Below are 25,725 nucleotides of genomic sequence, written 5' to 3'. Positions count from 1 at the left end.
ACGCCCTGGCGCTCCTCAACGCTCCCAGCGCTCTCCATGTCCTCCCAGTAACATTCATTATCTCCCCCCAGTGCTCCCAGTTCCCTTCCAGTACTCCTAGTGTCACTTCCTGGGTCGCCCCAGTGCTCCCAGTAACAATCCCTGGCTCTACCCCCATCCCCCCATGGTCCCCATGCCCATGGCGGGGGGATTGGAACTAGATCTCTTTAAGGTCCCTTCCAACCCAATCCATTCGGTAATTATGAGTCCTCCCAGCATCATTCAATGGCTCCCCTTAGTATTCCCAGTTCACTCCCAGCATCACTCCCTGGCTTCCACTCCATGCTCTCATGCCATCCCAGTTCTTCCAGTATCGCTTCATGGCTACCCTCAGTGCTCCCCAGTTCCCCTCCCACTACTCCCAGTGCCACTCCCTGGCTCTCCACCAGCGCTCCCAGTTCCCTCCTAACCCACCCAATATTACTCTCCGGCTTCTCTCTACGTTTTCACTTCCCTCGCAGCATCACTCCCTCCAGTGCTCCCAATATAACGCACTGGCTCACCCCAGTGTTCCCAGCCCACTCCCCGGGTCGGGCAGGTTTCCCGCTCCCCCCGCCGGGAGCCGGTACCGGCCGCTCCGGGAGTCGCGCGCGTGGGACAGGACGGGGAGCGGCCACGGCCGCCGGCGCGCGCGTGCCCGCCCCGCGTGACGTGCGCGCCGCCGGGGCCGCCCGGCGAGCTCGGAGCGGCGCGGGCCGGGCGGGGGCCGGGCGGGGGCCGGGCTGGTACCGGGCGAGCCCGCGCGCGCGCGCGCCAGGACCGGGGAAGCGGGAGGGGAACGGCGCGGGGCGGCCCCGGCCCCGCCCGCCGGATAAAGCCCTGGGCGGCGCGCGCGGCGGGCAGAGTGCAGCGGGTGGGAGCCTTTCCTGGCAGTGCATTCCTTCTCCGCCTGCCCTCGGCGAGAGTGTAGTGGCGGCGGCGGCGGCAGCAGCAGCAGCAGCAGCAGCAGCAGCAGCGACGGGGGACATGCGGGGCCGCGGGGCGCCGCGCCGCAGCGGCGGCGGCGAGCACATGGCATAGCTGGGGGACGGCGGCGAGCGCCGGGCCGGCGTCACAGCGGGTCCGGCGGGGCGAGCGCGGCTCTCTGCATGTGGGAAGAGAGGAGGCGAGCCAGGGAGCCCGGCGGCACCGGCGAGCACCCGGCGGCGCGGTCCTGAGCCGCTCGCCCGCCATGGATTGCAGCCTCCTGCGGACCCTCGTCAGCCGATACGTGAGTACCGCCGGTGCCGCTCGCCCCCCGGCGTGGGGGGCAGCCCCCGCTGTGCCCCGGGCTCGCAGGAAGGGCTCTGTCAGGAGTTGGGCGGTCCCGTGACCGGCTCGGCGGCCGGGGAGCCTCGGGGCCGCCGCGCGTGGCGCCCGGTGCGAGCGCGGATGCAGCAGCGGCGGCACCGGGTGTCGTGCGCTCCCCGCAGCCCGCTCGCCCCACGGGACTGTCCTTCGCTGAACCACTGCGGCTTGACCTAAGTTCAGAGCGCTGTAATTTACAGAGTGCTGCGATACGTAGTTAGCAGGGCAGATAAAACCTCCAGCTGTCTAGCTTTTTTTTGTTGTTGTTGTTTTTGTAGTACTTTTCGTCTTGGTTTTCTTTTTTCCCTTTCTCCTCGTTATATTGTTTCAGTCAAGCGACTTTTTGTGGCGTTGTCCAACTTAAGTGTACTGGTCGGAACGGTCCCAAGTTTTTGTAGGTGTCCGTAGTAAGATTCAAACACACCAGACTTGTGAGTACTCCGGGAAAAGAGGGCTGATGTCGCTTGTTGGTCAGCGTGTGGAAACCCACCGGCACCGCCCGAGAGAGCGACTCGGCAGCGCATTGGAGTGGGTCCAAGTGTAGACTGAGGTGGGTCAGTGAGTGCGGCTCCAATTCCACAGAACCACTAATAAATACTCAGGTTAATAGTTTAAGTAGATTAGCAGAATGCTTGTAAGTGTGGGGTTGTACAGTACAAGGCACGGGGACCACCAATACCAGGAAATGGCAAATTTCTGCTTTTCGGTATGGAAGTAATTTTTAAAAGATAGGGAGACATTAAGTGGGATTTTCAAATAAAAATAGCTTTTTCTCCTATGCAGGAAGTACTTTGCCCTGGTCAGAGCACTCAAGTTTTCTCACAGTAAATACACTTAGTTTTGTATGTCCCAAGAGCCGTGTCTGCCCAATACAGGCTGAACTCCGTCTTTTTGAAGTATAAACTAAGAAAAGTAGCAGAGATGAAAAATGATACTCTTTTTTTCTTCCGGTTTACAATAGCATATATGTGGGATGAGTGGAGAGGTAAGTATTGAAAGCAGCTATGTGTACATGAACCTTTAGAAAGTAGTCTTAAGGGAAGGAAGAGAATACTCAAAATAATATGTAGCAACAATAACAATGAGGTATAAGAGAAGCCGTGGTCTCTATGGATATAGAGACCAAGTGAGTTGTGCTGAGGTCTGTTTGGAAACAGGTAGGATCACTTTGGGTGTAGAGATCTGTCAGTGCTGATCTAACTGCTGGATTTAGTTTAAGATTTCTTTGTGTGTGCTCACATCTGGAGCCTGTACAAATGGTGTGTTCTTTTTGCACAGAGCAAGCACACCGTTAAATCTCTTCTGCATAACATTGCTGCTAACCCCTTCCAAAGCAGACTTAAGCATCAAATATGAAGGAAATGGGCTTGAGAGCAGCCGCAGTAAATATACATGAGAAGACAGTATGTTGAAAGCAAGGGGCTTGAGCTTTTGAGTTGTGCACTCACACCACCCTCCTGCACTGCTGATGAGACTAATGCAGCAGTCTACAAGATGAACGAAACATTACTATATCCCATGTGAAGAGGTGTTCTTATTTCCTAGGTCACACTACCTTCTGTATTGTGTGTATGCTGATAGGCTGTGCCTAGGTAATTGCCTTGGTTGGTCCATGGTGCCTGGTATATTTCCACCTGTTGCTTCTTGCTCTTTTGCATTCTTTCAGTGTCTTAACTTTGAAACCTTTCTTCCATGGAAAGATAATTTTGAGGAAAAGATGCTGTAAGTAAATTTGTGTTCATTTCAGTAAGACCATTGAGGTCTGGCAACCATTAAGGTCTGTGGTATGTGGTTTTTCTAGTTTTTTATTTTTTATATCTCCATGGTTCAACTATTTTTGTACCTCTACAGCAGTGAAAATGAAAAGTACTAGTTTGATTGCTGGGCCTGAAACTGACTGCTCTGCAGGAGTAGCAGATGTACATGTCAGGGGTATCACTCCAGCAGTGTTCACCAAAGCTCTGTACGCACCAGCCAGGCACACAGATGAAGATGTGCTTGCCACTTTCCAAACTGCTTTTTAATAGGGCGACAAGGCAGTGACTCTTCTGTGGGAGAGCTGGAGTGGATAGATAGTTTCATCTTGTGTTTATTCCAAAATAAGCTCAAGCTTGGGTTTAGTTAAAAGCTATACAAAAACTTTTCCATGATCAAGGTCTTAGAACTATGAATTTTTGTTCTGCAAGTCTCCTGGACTTGTTCAGCTGCAAGTCCTTTGTAGAGAAGGCTAGTCTCTGGATTATGCTGAGAACCTTGGCTGATGCATCTGGACATGCTGGGTTAGCTGGGAGTTCTTATGGTATGATCTTGGGAAAACAAACACTTGTGATGTGATGGACTAATGGAGACTTCTAATAGGATGGTTTCTAACAATTCTGTGTCATTTCTTTTCTTTCTCGGTCCTGTTTGTTGTAGGACATAAAGGCATAAGTTAAATACTGGGGTTTTGTTGTGAGTGTGAAGATCCCTCCCATTCCTCTTTCCCTTACTGGACATTTTCTGTCCTGAAGCAGTGCAAAATCAGTGCACATATCTCCTAGGCCCTGTGGAAGAACAGCAATGACTGGGTGCTGTCAGCTTCCTGGTTAGCATTTTCAAATATTGCTGTTTTACCTGCATTGGGTGTTCTTTTTATATCTTCAAGGCATTGAAGAGTTTAGTGATGTGGGCTGAATAAAATATATGTTCAGCATGCTAGTCATACTGTATTCCATATCTCTTCACCAAGAGATGGTGTAGTCTCTTAGAAGGACAGGGGATATTGTCTCTATCTTACTAAATTTTTAAATTGGCACTGTTTTGTTCTGCCTCTTTAGACCCTCCTGCAAATTTTGGGGTCTTTTCCTTCACCTCATGCTTCCTGTAACCATTACTTCAGCCAAACACAATTTACAGGACTGATGGTGAAAAATAACTTTTTTTACAGAAAAGGTGTTTGTTTCACTGCAGTACAGCTGACATGAAGTTCAGTTTTCCAAATCCTTTGTGATGTTTCAAGCTGATGTACAGCATTGTAATTTTCTTATTTGTGTCTAATGAGGTTAATCTGTGTATTTTACTTGCTTTAAAATGTGTATGAGCTATATTAGAGGCATCTTTAAGTCATGAAATAGAAACACCCTAATATACAGTTTCGGTTCTCCATGGAATCACAGGAACTGAATAAGTCTTCTGCATAAAGATAAATAAGAAAAATTTTGACACCAAAACTTATTATTTCCCAAATAATGGATGTAATGGCTGCGTGTGGGTAGTATGAACATTACTTGAGGGGACTGTACTTTTTGTCACATACTGTATAAAAATATAATCTTCTTTATGGATGTTGCTTTTGTACCAGACAACATGCTTCTCTGTCTTCTTGGATTCCCAGAGGATATGTGCTACCCCAGGGAAGGCAGCTGCACAGCCAGAGAATACAGAATTAGCATGGGCTATCCTGTAAGTGTCATGCAGAACCTGCTGTGTGCTTGGTAACAAGAGAAAATTGTTAGCTTAATATTAAGCTGTTTAAGGAAAAACCAAGCATACAATGGCAATTAAAGCTGCCTCCATACAAAATTAGCTTCTGTTTTATAGTTAAATTATTTGGGACACTGGCTATCATTAGGTGATCTGTTCTGCCTGTGTTAGTGTAGCTGCTTTAGTTTTCTCTGAGCACTTATTTTTTGCTGGTCTTAGGACTTCTGAAGTCTGTCCTCATCACAGTCAAAAGTTGGTTAATATTATTTAAACAAGTTTTGGTGACATCTTTCACAAAATGAACACTTTCTTTAATAAAGCATGTGCATATGTCTTTTGTGTATTCACGGCAGCTGTTTATGGATTTGGATATTCCTGAAGACTGTTAATTTTAATATATCTGGGCAATCTGGGAAGATGTTGCTCTTCAGCATATGCCTGTTTGGATGCTAAATGGTTGCTAAACATCTTGCAGTCTATGGTGACAGTCTGTTCTGTATTTGTAAGACTGCTGGCCCTCGTCGCTAAAAGCTCCTGCCCAGGTTGATGGCTTTGGGTTGTACAGTAAATACTACTGGGTCAGAGGTCTGTATTACTGAAGAGTTTTGCTTGTATTATGTAGTATATTTAGGGATCTTGCTACTTTACTGCTTCCCCTCTTTAGGGTTCTCCTGTTGCTTTTGGATTACAAATCTGGATCTTAAGTATTTGTTACCTGTGTAAATATCTCTAAATGCCTGTAGTAGCAGGTAAAACGTGTTTCCAGAAGGAACAGTGATTTACTACAGCTTTGGTCTCTGGGGAGCTGCTGGCCTATTAGTTGTGCAGGTATTTCTGAAAAATATCCTTTTTTGGAGGCTGGAATAAATTGAGTTTACAAATGGATGCTCTATTTTTCACTTTTGTAAAAGTGGGTCAGCTTTAATTGTAGTTAGAGAAGATGTTTCACTAGCCTAACCAGGAGGTTATGGTAGGGATTTTTAGCAAGTTCTTAACTAAGTTTCATGATAGCCTGTGACTTTTGTTCATTGACTTAGATGATTTTGTTGCTTTTGATTGGCATTATAATTCTAAAACGGTTTTCTAATTAGATTTCCCAAGTATTTTACTTGTATATATAGTCTTAGTAGATGCAAATTAATATTGAACTTGAGTTTATTTATTTATCTAACTGATGCATTAAAGGTTGATAACTACTTTGACCTGAAAGTTGGTGAAATTGTGAGCCTTGGTGCTTTATAATTATTTGTGTCTTAAAGGACTGTCCATTTGTCAAGTGTTTCAGATGACCTATTGTTATCAATCTAAATTTAGTTAATTCATTTGAGGGTGTTTGGTTCTTGCATTCGCTTCTGAATTTATTCAGCCTTCTTTGCACTCTTGCAGATGAGTATTAAACTGGTGCTGTCTGTGTTTCTTAGTCAAGGTTCCTGTTAACACAAACAGTTTTCTTCCTAGTCAAGTAAGTCAAAAGCATTGTGTTATGCTTTGTTTAAGTTCAGAGGTATAATTTGACAAAATCTGAAGCTGTTTTAAGCTGTATGTAAACACATTTGTATGACAGGCTTTGTCTGCTAGCTGCACTGAGTGTACAAAAGATGCTCTCTGTAGGAGCTGTGTATGTAGTCATGGGTCAACAATTAGTAACTTGCAGCTTTTAAGGGTTTGTGTCTATTCCTGGTATGTAATCCGTTTTTGTTATCTCCTGTGAAAGTCTGTGTGTCACAATGTTCTTTTGAAACTTGAGATGCTTCCCATCTCTTAGCCCTGCTTCACTGCAGGTACCAGTTCTTCCTGCTGTGAAAGGTTCGACAGAGGGCATCAAACAGCACGAGTAACTTTGGAATTCCTGTTTCCCCAAGCACCATTGCTTTGTTATTTGCCTAATTGCCTTTTTCTCTTATTTTTTGGGGGGTGGGTATCTGTCTGGCGTGCTTCCTGCTGACTTTTCAGCAAATTATTTTAAAAAGGCAAAATTTGAAAGCTTACTTAGAAGTTAATTCTGTTGAATGTGGCTGACAGAATTTGGCACTCTTGCAAATCTAACTCTTCATACTGGGAGTGAGTCTTGTGTTCATTCTGGTTTGTAATGTACTCTTAAAGATACTTCAGTATTATCTGACACTCAAAAACCCCCCAGATACTCTCCATTCCCCCATCAATTATTTATTGCTGAAGGGCAATAAATATGGAGAATTGCATGGGTTCCATTTTTTTCCCCTCCCCCCACTCCATCAATTAGCTAATTTACACAAGAAAAACATCATTTCCTTTTTCTTTTGAGAATAAACAAATGAAAATAGGACATTGCGTATGTAAAACAGTTCACTTACAGGAAGTCAGTGTACACGTTACATTGCTGGTTGCTATTGACTACAAAATATTGCTCATCTGCACTCATCAGATGCTCTATGATAGTAGAAAACATTGCTTTTGGAGTATCTAAATCGTAGAACTGTTTCAGTGACTTAAAATAGATTAAGAAGTTTTAATCTATTTTTAGCATCAAAAATTCTGAGATGAGAATGGTATAGTTGCTTTTGTCTCTTGATAACGTGTTGTTTGATTAAAAAAAGTTTAATATTGTTCCTCTTTTGTGCGTTTTTCTCTAGCACCACTGAGTATCAGTTCTGCAAGCAGGAAGCCTTTTGAAAATTATTTTGGGGAATGGAAGAGGACAAAGTACAACATAGCACATTTACAGCTTAACATCTCTGATCACCATTTCTCATTGATTTTTTTCTTCTGTCATACAGACAGACAAGGAAAGTGACAAGATGGAATGGATTTTCTAATGAGTCTGCTTTTAAAACCCCCAGCACTTAGAAAACAGTAACTGGACTGACGAGTAAAGCATTCCACAAATACCATAGCTGGCTATCGTTTGTGGTGTTGAGATGGGCATAATAAAACTTAGTCCATCTAAGTAGGTTTAAGTGTGACTACAAAGCCATTGTGGTTTCTGAGGTGCTGCAGCAGGATTTACTGTGGGATGCCTGCTGCATGTCATGTGCAGGTGTGTCAGGAAGTAGGAGCAAGAGAAAAATGTGTCACAGAGAAGACTGAGCAGATGTTTTAGAACCTGTTATGCAACTGTATTCAACTTCACTGGGCTTTTTTTGTTGGGCTTTTTTTGTTGTTGTTGTTGTTTGAGCAAAATAGCCAGCCTCTCCTCCTATAACTTTTAGACAGATTATATTTTTTCCAGAATAATTCTCCTTATTCTAGTGGCTTACAATTACACAGGATAATGTATTATTTTGTATAACTGTTGGGGGACATTTCAGCTGAAGTTCATCCTGGGCTGTGAAGCCAAATGACACTGGAATGCTATTATCTTCTCTGCTATAATTGCCATGGCAACAGCTGCAGGTAGACAAAGCAAACCAGGGATTCTTTTTCTATATCACATGTACACAAGCTGTTTTTCTTCTCTCTCAGTAATGACTCTGAGAAGCCTGTGGCATGAACAGATTCTTGAGTCATTATAAAAAGTGTTTTGTTTGGGGTTTTTTTCAATTTAACTTTGATTTTAATTTTGAAAGTATTGAGTATTTGCGATACTATATTAAAAAGAGCACTCTTTTTAGGAAGAAACTGGCAGTCTAGCTTAAATTGTTCTAGGAGACTGAGGAGATGAGCCAGTGGCTTGGGAGTTTGTTTAGAAGATCACAGAAGACCACGGGCTGATAAATCACCTAGATATCTTTGCGGATCTGGATGTTAATTTCTCTGTGCATTCATCTTTTCTTGGGACATGGATGAGAGTAGTGTCCACCTTTTCCATAGAGAGAAGTCGTAAGGGTACTTTAATGCTTCCAGGTAACAAAATTGCTGTGTTACAGGAAGAAAACTGGGTGTGAACACAAGCCTATAATGACTCTGTTTTGGGGTTGTTTTTTTTCGTAGTTACCTAAGTGTTCTGCGTTGCTTCTCCTGATATCTCCCATTTCCCTCTTTATGTCTCCATCTGCATACATTTGTATGCATTCATGTGCAGATGGGTGCACATGTTCTTCCTTAAATTGTGTGCTATTCATTTAGCAATGTTAAAAATTATGCCAAGATTTTCCAGGGATCCAGATGTGTATTGGTATTAAAAAAAAGGGTCTTCATATGAGCTCTTTTCTGGTTACTGAGGTATACTGTGAAAGTGTGTTCTGGCATGTGTCTTTCTTACATCATTGTGGTCATTACTACAAGCATGGAAGCTTAAGAATTGGGAGATTTCATAGAGACATTTTTCCATTTGATTTGCTCTTCCCTGTAGACTAGTTTCTCTTTTTGAAATAGGAGAATCTGTTTCCTTCATTAATCATTAAGCTCATCTAGATACAGGGCAGGGTGAGGGGGGAATAGTGTTTCTTTTTCCTGGTGACACTCACTAATCTCTTTGCTTCAGTCAAAAGAGGATTTCATCTAACCTATTTTGAATGGAGGATTAAGGACAATTAGGCTCTTCCTCTACTTCACCATTAAGATGGGATGTTGTGAAATCCTCTGAAAAGAACATCTGCTGATGTGCCATTAAAGTTTTGCAAAATTAATGTTAATAATCAAAATAGTTGTATGCAGAAAGAAAACCTTGTGTATCAAGTACTTGTCTGGAGATAATTGTATGGAGGAACTGAGGAGAGGGAAGGAATACTGAACTATTTGTCCAGTAGTTTTTTGTCTCTAATGCTTCTAATTTACACTGTGGACTAGACATGCAGATGTACCAAAATGGATTTCTTGTTACCTGAATTGCATTAGTAACTTGCAGTTCATACTTAGCATTTTACATAGTTCTTCGCTTCTTTTCAGAGTCCTTTTAGTGAGTTCTTTGCACATATTATTGTAACAAAGTATAAACACTATCCATTATCTGTGCTTGTATAACTATTTTATGCATCTCTTGAGATGAATCTGAATCAGCAGTGGCATTTGATGGCTAACATGACACTGCTGTATTTGTCAAGAGGTCATTAGAAAATAAAACTGAAAAATGCTACTGTTATTGGAACATATATGATGTGCATTAGACAGTATAAGGATTAATGTGAAGGATAAATGGCTGTGTGTATTTTGGAGAAGTTTGGCTTCCAAATCTATACTGTAAATGATAGAAATGGTTGCCTTCCATGAAGCATGGATAGTACACTGTGAAGCTACAAAGAAGTTAGGTAAGTGACACTTGCCTCTGAGAAATTGCTCTTGCAGTCTTAATTTCATTACTAGCAGTTGTAGGAAGGTTACTGAAACACATAGTTTCTTTAGATTTATTTCCTGCAGAGCACTAGAGAGTTGAATCTAATCCTATTTTTGGGATGGTAATATATCTGAATAAGGGTTGTTGAGAAAAAGCTGAAGTCTATTTACTTGGTCTTATTCTTGAGGTGACTGTGAGTCTATTAAACTGTAATTTCCCAGACTGGCATTATCCATGGCTCCTGAATGAGTGCAGCGTTTGGCTCTGGGACCCCAAAGCTCACTTTAAGGAGAATTGTGTTCTGTTAAAATGTATCTGGTGTCTTTACCTTTGGCTTGAGCTTGAGGCTATAGTAACAGAGTCACTGGATGAGTTTTGGGAATGTGGAGGAAACATTGTTGGGGAATTCCACATCTACTTATTTAGTGAGTATTTTTTTCAGAGGGGGAAGACATTATTGAAAATTTAACTGCATGAAAGTTCTTAAAAACCAGGCTGCTGTTTAATCTTACTATAAAAAGTGCCTGGGTAGAAACACACTTTTATTATGTGAAATATGTATGAAAGAGGTTACTGTAAATGTAGGCTTAAAGCAGTTTATTGACTGGGTCATAGCTAAAAAAAGCAAACTTTTATGCTGATATTTGCAGAAGTATAACGTAAGTAAGTTCAGGCTAGACATTTTGCTTTGGTTGCAAAGACTCCTTACACTCTAAGCAGATTTTGATAGATTAATGTTAGTCATTTCGTTTAATACTCAACATTTTTTCTGTAAACATAGAATACACTGACATGCTGTTATTTGTTAGTGTGTTGTGTGTGTCTTACAGAACAGCTGTAAACTGTATTAAGCTGTAAACTCCTATTAAACTGTGTAGTTCCTTTTTCTTTGATTTTTAAAAATGGAATTACATTAAGTGTAAGCATGATGTTTAGAGTTGCCTTAACCTTTTGTTTTCTAGTCTCCTCACCACCAGTGTGAACTTTTGACAGCTTAACTCTGATAAATCATACTTTTTGCTCACCTAGGCTAAGAAAAAATAATGCCTGAGAAATCTTTTTTTTAACCTTAAGTATTACAAACATTATCAAGTTAGTTTAATGTTTGAAATTCAGTGTATAGATTTAAAAATGTCTTATACTTTTTCTTTTTAAAGAATATTTAGTATTTTTATCCTTTTTAACCAGAAATTTTTATCAGATTTTCAATTCCTGACTACCTTAAACAAGCAGTTTTCAGGGCTCTAAACAATTCCCCTTATTTTTGACTTTAAGCTCTTTGTATATTGTTGGTACAATAGATACATGACTAGTTGAATATATGGTTGGTTGTTAATATCACAGTGGGGAGGATGGGGGCAGGTGGTCTAAAGCTAGGCTAAGAAATTTGTTTTATGACAGTTACTGAGCACAACTACACAATTCTGTCACCTTCTAAAATTAAAAAAGAAAGAAAAGACAGCACAAAACTAACCCACAAGGTTATTGTAACTTCAGCTACAAATGCTGTAGTATTGTTAATCTCCTGAACAGTGTTAACTGACTGCTTGCTATTTCCAGTTGTCAAGTGACCAGATGGCCTAATTAGGTAGGAGGTGCCTGTGTACTGGCACCAAGAGGGAAGAAATGAAGAGAAAAATGGGAAAAAAAGCTCTCTCCTTAGCCCAGAAATGCATGATTGCTTTAAGCTGATTCATGAATATGAATATGTTGACTTCTTGAAGCAGTAAGCTTTTGTCTGACATAAGGAGGTTATGTTTCCATACTCTTTGACTGTAAAGACATAAAAGCAATAGGAAAGCTTCCTGTGCTTTTGTGAAGCAGTGCACAGTGAACACGGGCAGGTATGAAAACATGTTTATAAAGGCAACCTGGACTGTGGTTTTGCATCTCCTGCCTCTTTCAGCCCAGAAGGTCTCAAATTTAAAACGCTTATCTTTTTTTCTTAAAGGAAGGTTCTTAAGCCTCTGATTTAGTTCCTAAGAAGTGGTTACCTTGAGCATTTTTCCTCTATTAGTGATGTTTGCTGTAACTTGTTTAAAGATCTTTTATGGCAGCATATATATAAAATAATTTTTTTTGAAAATGACTTGAGGCTAGATTTCTGCTGGGCATATAGAATTAAAATAGCAGTATTCCTTTGCTATTTTAATGCAAACTGTAAGGTATTTTAAGATGAAAATAATAATGCTTTTACGCAGGCATTTGCTTTCTTAAATGTTAAAAACGGTGACAAAAGCCAAACAAAGTTTGCTTGAGTTGTGGTAATAGTTGAGTCATTAAGACAACTGCAAATACTTGCAGACCTTTATGGCTAGTGAGACAGTGGCATTGGTTTTTCTTGCTTTCTCTCTCTGCCCGCAGTCAGACCACTTAATTCTGCTTATAATGACTATTTCTTGCTGCAGAATAGCAGCTGCTTGGTTATGTGGCTTGTAGCTGATCTTTGACAGTACTATGATAAAGGTCAAATTCATAGTTATCTCTTGGAGATGTGGAGTGGAAAAGGAGGAATGTGGTCTTTACAGCCCGGTGGACTTGAGCACAGGGAGCTTCCCAAGCCTGGCGCTGGGCAGTTAGGTCAGTAGAGGAGTGAAAGAGCATGTTTGTGGTGCTGCAGGCAGCTGCATCTTGTCACTTCTTCCTTAAACTGATTAAAGGTGTGATCTGGACTTCCTTCAGTTTCCTGTAGTATGTAGAAAAGACCAAAGCAGAAGTGTTAAGTGTTTATCTCCTGTAGTCTTGCAAGAGCTGTCAGAAGGGACTCTGGCTGTAGAGACAGGTTTGTGCTTTCTTTTCCACTTGGGATGTGCTGTTGGCTTGTTCATAGAGACATCTGTTTCACTTTGCTGAGTGACAAGCCACTGGGCAGTGACTGTATGTGGGTGCATTCCTAGAGAGGCAGCTCTGTTCCTCTGGGTTTGAAGCTGAAATGGGTGAAGCAGTAGCAAGTTTTGCTGCCAAGTGCCAGAGTTCTAGGTAGTGCTTCTAACCGGAATGAAGTGACATCCCAGAGTGCTGACTGATGAGTCAGGCACTGATTTGGCAAGATGCTGACATCCATGGAACACTGCCTTGTTTTGTGAGTAGCATCTGGCATCAGAAAAGAAGTAATTGGGAGAGGGGTGGGAGTTAACAGTTCGTGTAAATGTCAAGAAGCTTGATGATTTATAGAATGAGGAGAAGTATGTGGGGGACTACATACTGGAGGGAATGTTACTTTAAAATAAGCCAACCAGAAAATAGCTCCCCCTTTTTCTCCCCAAACTAACTCTCTGATGTGAATGCTCTTGCAGCACTTGTATCATATGGCTTGACCTTCCTTAAGTTTCTAAGTGCAGTCAAAACATAATGATGTGTGGGGGAAATGGAACAGCCCTTAAATGCCTAATGTTTTCTCCTGTGTTTATGAGAACATGTTTTATAGAAGTAAGGAGGCCAGTGCAGCAGTACTTCAAGACTGTGAAAGTCTATAGCACAGGCAGCTGTGGGAGACTGGTATCTTTGGTTCCATGTAAAGACCAGTGTCAAATGCTTAAAAATCGAGGTTTTCTTTGCATGAAGACAAGGCGTACACAATCAATTTCACTAATAATATTTGAAATTAATTAATTCTGAAAATAATTACTTAAACTCAGCATTTCTAAAACAAGCAACAAAAAATATTTGTTAGTATCAGACTAGTCTTCATAAAAAGTGACAAGATGATCTGGAGAGATCCCTTCTAACCTGCATTGCTCTAATTCTAAAATGAGAACTAGTGACTTCTGCTTAATTTAAAGGAGAGAATACTCTTGCCTCTTTTGCAGCCATCTTGGTTTTCATCTCTGAGCCTATGGTAGTAATAAGACATCCTAAAGTTTAAAACAGGCTCTGTGGATAAAGCTGCATAACACCTTTAAGTGATAACCCAGAGACTCCACAGCAGTAATTAGACTGTGCAGTGTGTTTGTTTATTCATGCTTTAAGATTGCTACAACAGAGGTTCACAACAACTTCCCTGTGTTCATCTGCTCAGTAAAAACTGCTGTGGGTGGAACTGAGGTTTTCATAGCTGTGCACCTGATCAGGCTGAAATATTTCTTCTGGTGCCTGTTCTTCTAGTTAAAGAAAAATTATTACAGTCAGCCAGCCTATACATGGTTATTATCATCATTCGTACTCTTTAACTCATGTGCCTATTCCAAAACTTCTTTTCATCAAAAAAAGGATTTTTCTCAAAGTAGTGAGTAATTTGTTAAGCTGTCTGATTCATGTTCCTTAATTCAGATGTTCGTAATATCTGAGGAAGTCCTAGCCTGAAAAACGATGGTAGTGAGTAGCTCGGTGAAGAGGGAGCTGGGGGTGGGAAACTCTTTGGGAGCTACATGCCTATAACTTAATTTGGAAGTTGCTGTTGTGTAAGTGTGACCTGAGAGGCTGGAAAAGAAAAGCTACTAGACTTTAATTAGTAACAAATAGTGTGAAAATGCTTGTGCCCTTGAGACTTAAGCTGGCCTGTCTCAGCTTTCACGACAAGATCGTTGTCACCATGGAGCACTGATGGGTGCATGTGCTCCGAAGAGTTACTTCGGACCTCCATTTAGGTGCTGAAACTACATGTGTTTAGTTTGGAGAGTGTGGGAATGGCAAAAAGAAGACAGACAATATAGACATTATAAGCAGAGTTACTTATTCAATGCCATTAATAAAGAAAAAATACTGGATCATGGTAATGGGCATGTACCAGTAAGCTGTTCTTGAAGGACTTCTTACTGGGTTAAGAGCTGATGAGTTTTGGAAAGGATCTCAGGCCTTAAGTTGAGGAAAAGGTGGTGAAGGGTATTTGACTGTTAGGAAGGAAAATATGAAAGTAAAACCTCGATCTCAGTGTAGTTGACTTATGTTTTCTTAAAATAATTTGGGGCACGTTAATGCAATGGTATTCTATGTCTGTTTTAAAATATCAAAGAGAGAAGAATGGTGAAAGAATATTCCATAGAAGAGTGAGTGTCACTGGCTGAAAGAGAAACTTGAGTACTTGATATCATGTGCTTGAAGTCACATGTTGTAATGTGTCCTTCTGTGGTTTCTGAGCTGGTGGCTGAGGGAGAGCAGGCTATAAATACTTCTCTGTTCTCCCCTTATGTGGTCAGTTGAAGCTTGATGGAACTTTTATTTAGAAGTTGACCACTAAATTGGCATATTAAACCAGCTTTCCTGCTTCTGATTTGAGTTTACTCTTAAACAAGAAAGGCAAAGTGAATCTACCTGCTTCTGCTTAAGTGTTTTAAATTGGGATGCACTCTTAAGAGGCATGTTCTAAAACAGGCTCTGAAAGTTTTGGTAGATGATTCCAGGAGGAAGATTTTTCTTCCTCTTTGCAGTAGGCTTCTGAAGAATTAATGATACTCCTTTGGAAAGGCTGAGCCCAGTAAAATCCATTTACATAAAACAATCTGCTAAAAATGTTTATTTTTATTAGCAAATGTGTTAAAACATCTGTTCTTATTTTGCACTGTTCATGGATTAGCCTTTAAAATACCGGAGACATTCCTGAAGAGACTTAATTCTGAACCTGAGCTCAGAATAGATACCAGAAAGTATACAGCCCTTGCTCTGGAGGGCATCTAACAGCCTCACTTGGCTTGCTACAGCTCTGTTTGTCCAGCTTTTGCTTCCTCTGCAGGTGGTTCAGGATGCTCTGTTTCTCCTTGCACTATGTCAGAGTAATGAACTGATCTTTAAGTCCAGATGCATCCTATTCCAGTGCCTCAATTTCCCTTTAGCACTGCCTCAGGTAATCTTACTATGGTTCTCGTCTCTTCTGTAAAGGCTTTCTTAAAGGTCTTTTTCTTCTCCGGTTTCCTGGTTCATTGTTCCACAGTTACTATCCTCCTTGAGCCCAGATTGTGCCAGGAGGGCCTCTCTGCAGTTCTTTGCCCTAGCTTGTCTATCTTCTTGGATGCATCCCTATTGAGAAGTTACAGGAAATGACATCGTGAACTCCAGATGAGTTCTCCTGGCCTAACAAACATTGCCTCCCTCATTCCCACAGTCTGCTCTGGGTCATCTGATCCCCAGCTGACCAGATCAGCTGTTGCTGTGTGGCGGCCTTAAACAGGAAGGATAAATTGACCCTTACTTTCTTTGAAGATTCCACTGCTTTGGGTGTTTGGAAAACTACAGCCAACAAAGCCTGCTTTTGTTATCTCCCTCTAACTGAGCTGAAGTGTATGACTGAAAGGATTATGCCACACTAGGTTACTAAATATATTTTTGCATTACACTAAAAAACCTAACTTTTTAGATTAAAAAGAAGAACACAATGATAGCTATCTCCAGTAATGACAGGAATACCTTCTCTTAGTGGACATCAGTGCCAGAACTTTATTTTAGTACCTTCAAAGTCATTAGTACAGAAAACAGTGCTGCAGCTGTCTTGGCAGGCTGTGCTAGGAAGAAGTGCAGTTCCTAATTTAGTGTGTATCTGATTGATGCATTTGAAAGTGGCAATTCAGCCTGGCATCAAAAGAGGATTGAAGGCTGGTACTGAGCACAGTAGTGTTTAGCTTATGGTAGCTCAGGGCTACTTCATTCTGTACACAGGGGAAGTGTTAGTGTGTTCACCCTGTGCCCTCAGAGAAATGGATTGCAGCATGGTCAGTGTTGCAGCCTGGCTGCTTGTTGCTAGAAGGAGTTGGAAAATAAAAGTATGTTTTGAAATAGGTGCCTTGCTGTCTTGAGGCTGTGGAACTTTGACTGGTCTTCTAGCTATAAAGCAAGCTTTGTACTTGGGAGAACCACCTGAAAACGTTCCCAGTCAGCATTATTTTGGTCTGTCCAGGTCTGGTTTAGATTTTAGGTTATCTAAATAATGATCTGATGCTTAGGCTAGGAAGCTTTTGTGAGGGCAGTGGTTGCTGTTGGGTCACTTCAAATAAAACTTAAAATCTGGAAGCTTGTTCTTACAGGCACATGGTTTGCAGGAGCTGTGGTGCTTAAAACTGTCTTGTAGCAGTTTTATAGAAACAGCAAGAGCCTGAGGGAAGCATGTTCCTTTGGCCTCTTAGTAGAGATTCACAGGGAAAAATGGTTCCATTGCAGTGTGTGCTGAGGCCTGCCAAACACCAGGAATTGTGGTTATTGCTGCAGTGCAAGCTGTATCTCCTTCACTGGGATAAATCTGGAAGTTGCAGTGGGATTGCTGAGTCCAGTCGTTGTTCTGTGTGCCTGTTGCCTTGAGACATGGCTGTATGAATATGACCAGGACAACTATGTAAAAAGCCTGGTGAAAAAGTAGATTTAGTATAAGCTGAAACTTTCCTTTGGTGACAGGGGATGGGCTGTTGAAGAAAGTGTGTTATGTTAAGGCTCCTGCGTTCTTCATCTTACGGCTTTTTTTGTAGATGTAACACACCTAGTTAGGGTTGCTATTCTGAAGATAGAAATGTTGCTGGCACAGGTGGATAGATATGCTTTTATTGCATGCGTGGCAAACACTTGTGACTTTTCTAGGTTTGCTACATACTCCAGTGGAAAGCTTGGAAAAACATTGGCTGATTTGCTTCACTAAAAATGTTTTCTTAAATTTTTTTTCAGGTAGTGACAAATGTCCATTTTATGAAAACTATTTGATGCATGTTGACCTCACAGCAAAGGGTTAAGCTGTCTCAAGTGACTGCTTTTTGTCCTGGAAAGAATCAGCAGTGGAAGTTAGGCTGTCAGCTTTGTTTGCATTTCCCAGCTATTGTGCACTTGCCAGCATCTTTTAAATGTTTTAAATGTAGCTTTTGTGTTTTTCTAATGCATAACATTTGTATGCAGTGGTTTTTGTGAGGGTGCCAGAACAGCCATATAGTAAATATTTAATCAGAATAGTAAAGATTTCTTGTTCTCAACGGGCTAAGTTCTGATCTAAAGGAAGTGAAATTGACTTTTTAAATTATTTATGAAATGCTGCACGTAAGGAGATATGGTTTGTTTGCTTTATTATATGTAGATGGCAGGAGTAAAGGTCTCAGTTTAGTTAAGACATAAATGGTGTGGGTGGGTGGTAGCTGTAGTACAGGTGGGATGATGGGAACTCTCCTGTTGCTCTGTTCTTCAGCTGACTCAATTTTTGGAGACCTTGCTTTGCAACCCTTTATTTGAAAAGCATGAACTGTTTGCTTGAAAGTCTTAATAATGAAACTGTCACTTGTACTAAAAAATTATTTTTTAAGATGGTAGAGATGTCTATCAACTCTCATGGGAACATGAATTTCCCTGGTGCTTTACTGGTATTAAAAGAGAAATGATTATTGGTATATCTATAACTTCAGTGTAAGGGGAAAGAAAGTGAAGCAGGTGTAATTGATGCTCTGAGCATCTAACAAAGCATGCAAAAAGTATTCTTTCCTCTTTGTTCAAATGCAGAAGGGGCTGGGGAAGAAGTGAACAGAAGTAGTGAGGTATGGAAGGTAAAGGAGACTAAAGTTGTTACAGAAGAAAAAACAAAGAAACCAGTGTGGGTATTCCTCTGTCCCCAGACATAAAGCTTCAAGTGCAAGTCCTTGGATGTTTAGTTAGTTGAGACACCCTGAATCTGTCCCTTCTCCCCTTCCTCAGTATTAGTGTTTTGATTGCTGTTGTTTGGAATGAAGAGTGTTAGAGGAGAAATGTGAAAGTTTCTGAAGAAGGTAGGGGCTTACTAGGTTTTCACGGTAAGGGCCCAGTATTTGAGGAGTTAGCTCTCTGCAAAGAGTGGGCTTTCTTTCAGCATTATCATTTTCACAGGTATTTGGTCTTTTGGTGGGTGTTTGGTTGTTGGGTTTTTAGTATGTTTTCCCTGGGGACCACAGCTCTTTTCGTGGATAATAAATACTTATTTAAAAACTGAGTCTGTGCTGATGATGGGAGGACGTGTACTGAGATGGCCTTTACTCAGCTCACTGTAGACCTTTAAATGTAATGCTGGTCTGGTGAGAAGCTCCTGTAGTTTTTAGAGCATTAAAAAAAAAAAAAAGAGCAAGATTGCCTGGCAAACAAATACGGGCTGTATGTGAGAGGAGTAATACTTTTTTTTAAAGTGAAAAGCTCAAACATGCTTTTTTAGCACACCTCAGCTTTGCAGTTTACTTTTGATATTGGGATTTTCTTTTACTTTCTAGTATTAATTTTCTTTTTTGCTTATTATGCTCCAAACAAGAAACTAAGTTGTCTTTTATAAACTTGTGTGTATCTGGAGTGAAAACACAGTTATATTTAAAAACACATAAACATGTTCTGCTACTTTTAATATAAATTATCCAAAGTCACTTCTCTGCAAATGAGGAAAGACGGATTCAAAGTAGTACCCATGGAAGTTAAGCTCCTTAATAAACCAAGTTCCTGCTTTTATATTGCATCTCAGTAGGCTTGCAGTTCTCTCTTCCTCTGTTTTCTGTTAAAATAAACCCATTCTGAAGCCCTTAGTGTGTGCTTATATCTGGCTGGCCGTTTCTGTAGAAGGTGAGCTTTCAAAATAGTAGTTCAAGGTGACACTAAACCGTGCTGTAAATCAAATCCCTCCTGATGGGAGAGAATATTTTAAAGTCCTTGCAAGGAGTTTCAAAGAACAAACCCAGACTTTTCCTGGAGTTTCAGTGCTGCCAGATAGTTGTTTATTAAGTCTTATCAGAGGAACAGAGCCACTAGCGTGACCCAGATATAACATAGAGCGCAGAATGCAGGAGAGAAGTCCAATTATCAAGATTTACACAGCCTTTTAAAGATAATTTAACCAATGGTTACTAGAAAAGTACATTATTTTTACTTTCCTACCGATTATTCAGTAACACAGCCAGGAACTGCGGAATTCTTTATCCAGTCACCCCAAACTACTTTTACTGCAGAATATGGAGTAGTAGAAGAAGAAGAGGAGGGTTTGGAGAACAACAACAATCCTCCATTTTGGTATTTTTTACTCTTATCTATTCATTACAAAGAGAAGCCCAAGCCTCTAAATTTTCACCCTGTGACAATCTTACATAGTAGTCTATCACCTAATTCACACCACTGTATTTTCTAGTTCTTGTCTGATCATTTGTAATTTTTTCCAAGGTTGGAGGTTAAAACAGTGTTGTTCAGGGGGGTAAGAACCCTTCAAAACAGGCAGAGAAATATTCTCGGCACTCTGGGTTCCTATGCAAGGCACAAACATTATATTTCTCCTTTAATAATGCTATCTCTGAAAATGCTGATAGTTACTCTGTTTTATGAGCCTGTTATTTTTTTAGTTTGGGCAAGATAGAGTAAATCCTTGCTATTGAGAGGGGTTTTTTTAAATTTTAGAGTATAAGGTGGTATAATAGGCATGAATATTATCAAATATGTTATTGTGACATTAAAAAAGTTTTAATGATTGGGGTTTTTAAATCACTAGGTTGGACTTAAATGTACTGTGGTTTGCTTTAAAATGTGGTGGTGTGTGTATCAGTGAGGGACACCTGAGATGCAAGAGGTATGATGGGATTGAACTCAGCTTTTTCTCAGTGATAATCCTTCAATGTAAGAGGCATGAAAGGAGCTTTTGCCACTTGTTGGAAATGTTTCTGCTAACTCTTGATGTCTGTGGGAGGATTGAAATAGAGCCTGTGAGTTAACTTTCTACAGTTGTTGTGCATGCTGTATCTTTAATAAAGGACTTGATAGGAGATGTGTGCATGTTAATATTGGTGGACCTGGAGAGAGTTACTGGACTTTTTGTGTTCTGAAACATTCTATGAAATAGATTTGACAATTTATTTTAAGCTGTTTCCTTTTAGGGCAATAACAGTGTAATTGTATACTGCGAGTTTATGTATGTGTATACAAACATACACATATAAAACTCTTTTTGTGGAAACAAATTGCATGTTGTAAATACCAAAGATGTAGCTGGTCAGAGGAGAAAATGAAATGTGAGAGATGTCACTGTTTAAAATCTTCATACTCCTCTACTAAGTAGCCCTTTCCATTTCCCTTATTTGAATGCATCAGTTCTGCTTCTGAAATAATTTCTCTGTTTCCCAAATAATAAAATGTGTTTGGTTTTGTTTTGCATGCATTTTTTTAATGTTGCTTCCCATGTCTACTGCAGAAAAAGCAAATGGCTTTAACAAAAGAAACTGCCAATTTCTGACTCATGTCTGGTTGAATCCACATTTGGGTTTTTCTGCTTCTGTGTCTGAGCTTCTGAGGAACCTGTTTCTTTCCTGGGTTTCATGTTCAAGAGTCTTTTATAAGCAAATATTTGCAGTTCTCTGCTGTCCTTTCTTGTCTGAATTTTGAGACCTTTTTCTGGCTTTTAGCATACTCTATTAGTTTCTTCCTTTTCTAGAAGGCTCCTTATTTCTTCCAGTTTGGAGGAAAAACCTGTGTCTTACGTAGGAGTCTTTCTGTTCAGGGCTGCCTCAAAGTCTATTTTTCACCTGGTAAACTAACAGCAGAATTGATCTGACTTAAGGTCTTAAGTTTTAACAAAAACAACCCACTTAACTTTGTGTATGCTTGTGATTCTTCGAAGTGCCAGAATGGGTTTGCTTGTAGAGAATGAAGTGTTGAAACACTCATGACGTTGAACCAAACATAAATTCCACCAGTTCTCCTCTGCTTATATGCAGAATAACTTCAGAACATGCTTTCAGTGGAACCTTTTGGGGGGGTTTGTTGCATGTATGTTGGTTTTTTGTTTGATTGTTTATTTGTGGTTTTTGTTAGTGTGGGCTTTTATGGGTTTCTTTCTTTTCTGTGTAAGGTGATGGTAAGAAAGGAACACTGAAATAAAGTACTGCTCTTGCTAGGTTTCCCCTCTTATTTCAAGGAGTTAGTTACTAGTTTTGATAGCTTTCTGATTAAAAAAGCATCCTAGAGAAAGGGTAATAAAGTAGATTGTTCCAGAATGGTGAATAATCAGCAAGCTATGCTTTCAAGCTATAAACAGTATTGTCCATTTAGCAAATGCTTTTATTGTAGGTCTTAGTACTCTTGAATATTTTTGTTTGACTAGTTGCAGGTGCATGCAGACCTGTGTTGTCCTTGAGATCTGTACATGCTTTCTGTGTTCTAATGTGGGTCATGCATTTACCAGTTCTGATATAATAAAAACAGTTCTCATGGAAAACTAGTAGGCAAGTGAAGACTTACACTTGGGTATGGAAGGGAAGCAGGGAGGGTGCAAAACTTTAAAAATTATGCAAAACAGTTGTTTATCAGAGCATATTGTGTCGTGGACTTGGACTTTAATTTCATACTTCAACTATTTAAAATGTTTGAAGAATTAAGTACTTGGAAGTGTTAATCAGCTTAAGTGTACATTTAAAAATTAAACCCAAGATAATGCTTAGACCCAGTTCCACATGTTTTCTGTTAGGACCCTTACTGAGAGCTGCTGTTCCCTGCATGAAGAGAGCTCTTTCTGAAACCTAGGGATCTGGAGAGTATTGGGCATCAGGAAGTGTGAGAAACCAAGAGAAGTAAGGATTGTTTTTCTGGTTGTTTCTGCAGAAGTCCCTGAAGGCTCCTGTTGCAGCACAATTAGTTTGAAGGATGCCTCCCTGATGTAAAGTGTGTTTTGTTCTCTTGATTAGCAATATTGCCATTTACCATAGTGCTAACATTTGACTCCTCTACTACTACAGCAGTATATGATAAAAGCCCAATCAGTAGAAGCAACTGCTCAGATAGTAATGACTCCTTCCTACAGTGCCATATTTATAACATTGATGACCTGGAGTAATGTGACTCTTGGACTGATATTGCTGCAGTAGAGGTGGATATAAATGAGGAAGGAAGAAAGTGTTGTCTGCGTAAAGAAAATATTTTCTAAAATCGATACAAGGTTTCCACCTCTTTGCATTTTCTGAATCTGGTAGCATTGTGAACTACCATGTCATTTAGTAAAAGGTAAGGTCACTCAAGTGTGGTCAAGTAAATTATTTGAGCTTAGAATGCAGCTTTGGTAATTTTCTTGGCAGTTACTGCCCTTTATTGCACTCTTGAAAAAAACCCTGGGTTTTAATCTTAGAGGATAAATCCCTCACAATGTATTGTGATGGTACATATAGATGTTACCCTACTTCTGTGTATTTAAAAAGAAAAAAAAAAATCCCTTTTTACTCTAGAGATTTCAGGATGTGCCTCTGATGTAATGTCTGCTTCTTGTGTGTGCATGTTTGAAGCTTTTATATTGTAATACATCCTGTATGCTGCTGTTACGCATTGTGGAAAGTAGCTTCACTCCCTCCATTACTGGCACAGCTTTCTAAAGTTTTTTGGAATGGCCTTTCCTTTCTGTGTTCTCCAGCAGCGATACTGTCTGTGAAGCATCCTTCCTTTTAACTGGTATTATACACTAGCTAAGTCTGCTTCAAGGGAAGAGTGTTGCTCTTATTTCTCCAGTCATCAGGCCTGTTACTGAGAAAGTGGAGCTGGACAAGTGTCTCCCAGTGGCAAGTAAACATTTGTTCATTGAAATTTTTGGGTTTGTATCTGAATAGTTCTTAAATTTTTTTTTTTTTTTGTCTAAGACAAATCTAAGACACCAAAAATGAAGGAAGGACACTCAGTGGGGTCTAGCATGCAGGTTATACTTCTCAAGAACAAGTTTATACTGGTTTAAACCTTGAAAGGCAAAAGCAAAAGATTGAGCTATTACATCAGGTCATCTGGGCATCTTAGAGCAGAAAACGGCATGTAACTAATAGCTTTACTTCCCCAAGAGACCTTGAGGAACAGAGTGACTAAAAGAATAAAATGGTTAGATATTTAGGTAGCAATTGTAATTTTGTTACAAAACAAGATTATTAATCTTTATTTTGGTTTTCTGATGGTGCCAAAGTTTGTAGACTAAATTGTAAGAAGGCAGCTATTTAGCTATCCATGCCTGGTTCATAGCCATTATATATACAGCTGGTATCAGATGAATTAGAGCTTTGTAGAAACAGACATGTATGGTGCCCCACCTCAGTCTAATATGTAAATCATTTAACACATTCAAGAATTCTTGTAATTTTGACCTTGGGAGATTAGCTAGGTCAGTACTGGGCGTGCTTGAAGTCTTACCAAGGAAGTAAATGCTAGTGAATTGCTGTCTCTGTTTCCAGATCTGGTTGAGCTGGAGGAGTTTATTTCATATGCAATGTGAACAGAGAGTCCTAGACAGGTTAAGCAACTTAGCCAGGGTCCCTCAAACCTAGTGGTGACACTGAAAACTGCAGTGTGCCTAATGAATGCTCTCAATAAGACTAGGCTTTCTGATAAAACTGATAAACTAAAATGAAGGTTTTAATCTTTCAGCACCATCTGTTGTGCAGGGCAGCAGCAGGTGGTCTGTGCATGGAGAGGACTGGCAGAAGTAGCTGGGTGCGCTGCAGGGTGGGTGGAGCTCTGGTGGCAGTGAAAGCACTGTGGAGTTATTTGCCTGCTATCACTTTCTCCCCACCTGATTTCCATTCAACCATTATTGAGACGCTGGTGCTGAGAAGTCTGTACTTAGAAGACAAGTTAAGAAAAGATGTATCTTTGCCTAAAATTTTAAAATTACTTAAAGTGCGTTTGGGCTGAGATTTCAGATCAGCTGCAAGTATCTTAATTTCTCATGTTTACTACTGTCACTTTCTTTAAAAGGCTCAGGCAAGTAACACAGCTCAAGCTTAGGATGTCTAGCTTTGACTCCCAAGGTTTGCGAAGATAAGTGATGTGATACTCTAATTGCTTATTGCACTTGCATCAATGTATCTAAAGTTACTACACCATTCTAATCTCACACATGATTTGTCTGTCTACTTCAACTGTACTCAGATACCTGCACGTGATACCTCTTGTGGTTGGTGCTAAGGTAATGCACAGCTCAACTGTAGTTTCATGTGAAAAAGAACTGGAAAAAGCAGAGGATGCTTGTATGGAAAACAGCTAAGTTTTCCCTTCTCCAAAATCAAGTAATTGACTTAAACGAAACAAGTGAAAGCAAATTCAAGCTGCTACTTTTTAGCTATTTTTATTTGGGCTTCTGGATTTCCTTAAGAGACCTCCCTTCTAGGTGAGCACCTGAGAGTCATCCAATTTGTTGTTTCGATTGTAGTGCCTACAGTAAAGGAGTCTGCACTGGATGGGGGAGCAGTCCTCTGCTGCTTCCGTGTGGGTGCTGTGCAGAGTTGGTGAGCAGTCTCTGCCTTTACTCACCTTTTAGGTAGTGCTATTCAGACTTCAGCTTTTTTTTCTTGTGACTGTGATTTCACTGGCTCAAATGCAGGTTTGAGATGTTGGGGCATGCTGAAGTGTGTATATCACCAGCTATGCTTACAAAGGTGTTTTTTCCATAGAAGAGGGGAGGAAAGACGTTGCTTTGAGCAAAGCAGAAACTGGCAGGGTTGAATAGTGTCGGAGTAGCAATGAAACTCATCTAATTTTGGGGTTGAAGGTTCTGTTTGATTGCATTCTATACCTTTAGATAGTTGTATTTCTTCTAGTCACACATTGTTGTTCTATTTCAACAAATAGAACAAAAATGAAAAACTGTGGTTAAAAAATTTAGTTCTGTTTAACAGCATATTTATTACAGGTAGTTTGCTACTCATGATAGTTTTCAGAACAATAAAACCAAGAAGCCTCCAAACTCTAGGAAAAATTTATCACACTTAAAAAAACTAGACAAAGACTCAAATTCTCTGTCCTTCTAGAAGCAATGACTATGTAATCTGACCAAAAATGAGCATACTGTAATCTGTCATTTTTGGTGTAATAAGAAAGCTATTCTATGCTCTACT

General features: G+C 40.3%; 1 protein-coding gene across 9 annotated transcripts in view; it reads left to right on the top strand.

Moving 5' to 3' along the window:
• The first annotated feature begins 857 nt into the window (after positions 1 to 857).
• Positions 858 to 25,725, top strand: part of ATP11A (ATPase phospholipid transporting 11A) — a 122,405-nt gene continuing 97,537 nt past the window's right edge. For 8 of the 9 annotated variants that reach the window (XR_002044384.3, XM_019282865.3, XM_019282863.3 and 5 more), the window contains exon 1: positions 4,741 to 4,767. Coding sequence is in view for 8 of the 9 variants with exons in the window: in XM_019282865.3 (XP_019138410.1) it covers positions 4,756 to 4,767 (12 nt within the window). In the remaining variant the exon portion in view is untranslated. Of the gene's footprint in view, positions 1,250 to 4,740; positions 4,768 to 25,725 lie in introns of those variants that run through there. The other variant, XM_039549822.1, reaches the window with a different exon arrangement.

The sequence above is a fragment of the Corvus cornix genome, chromosome 1 (genome assembly GCF_000738735.6).
Source record: "Corvus cornix cornix isolate S_Up_H32 chromosome 1, ASM73873v5, whole genome shotgun sequence".
Lineage (NCBI taxonomy): Eukaryota > Metazoa > Chordata > Aves > Passeriformes > Corvidae > Corvus > Corvus cornix.
The sequence above is the reverse complement of the archived record's forward strand: the minus strand, read 5'-3'. Positions and strand labels throughout refer to the sequence as shown.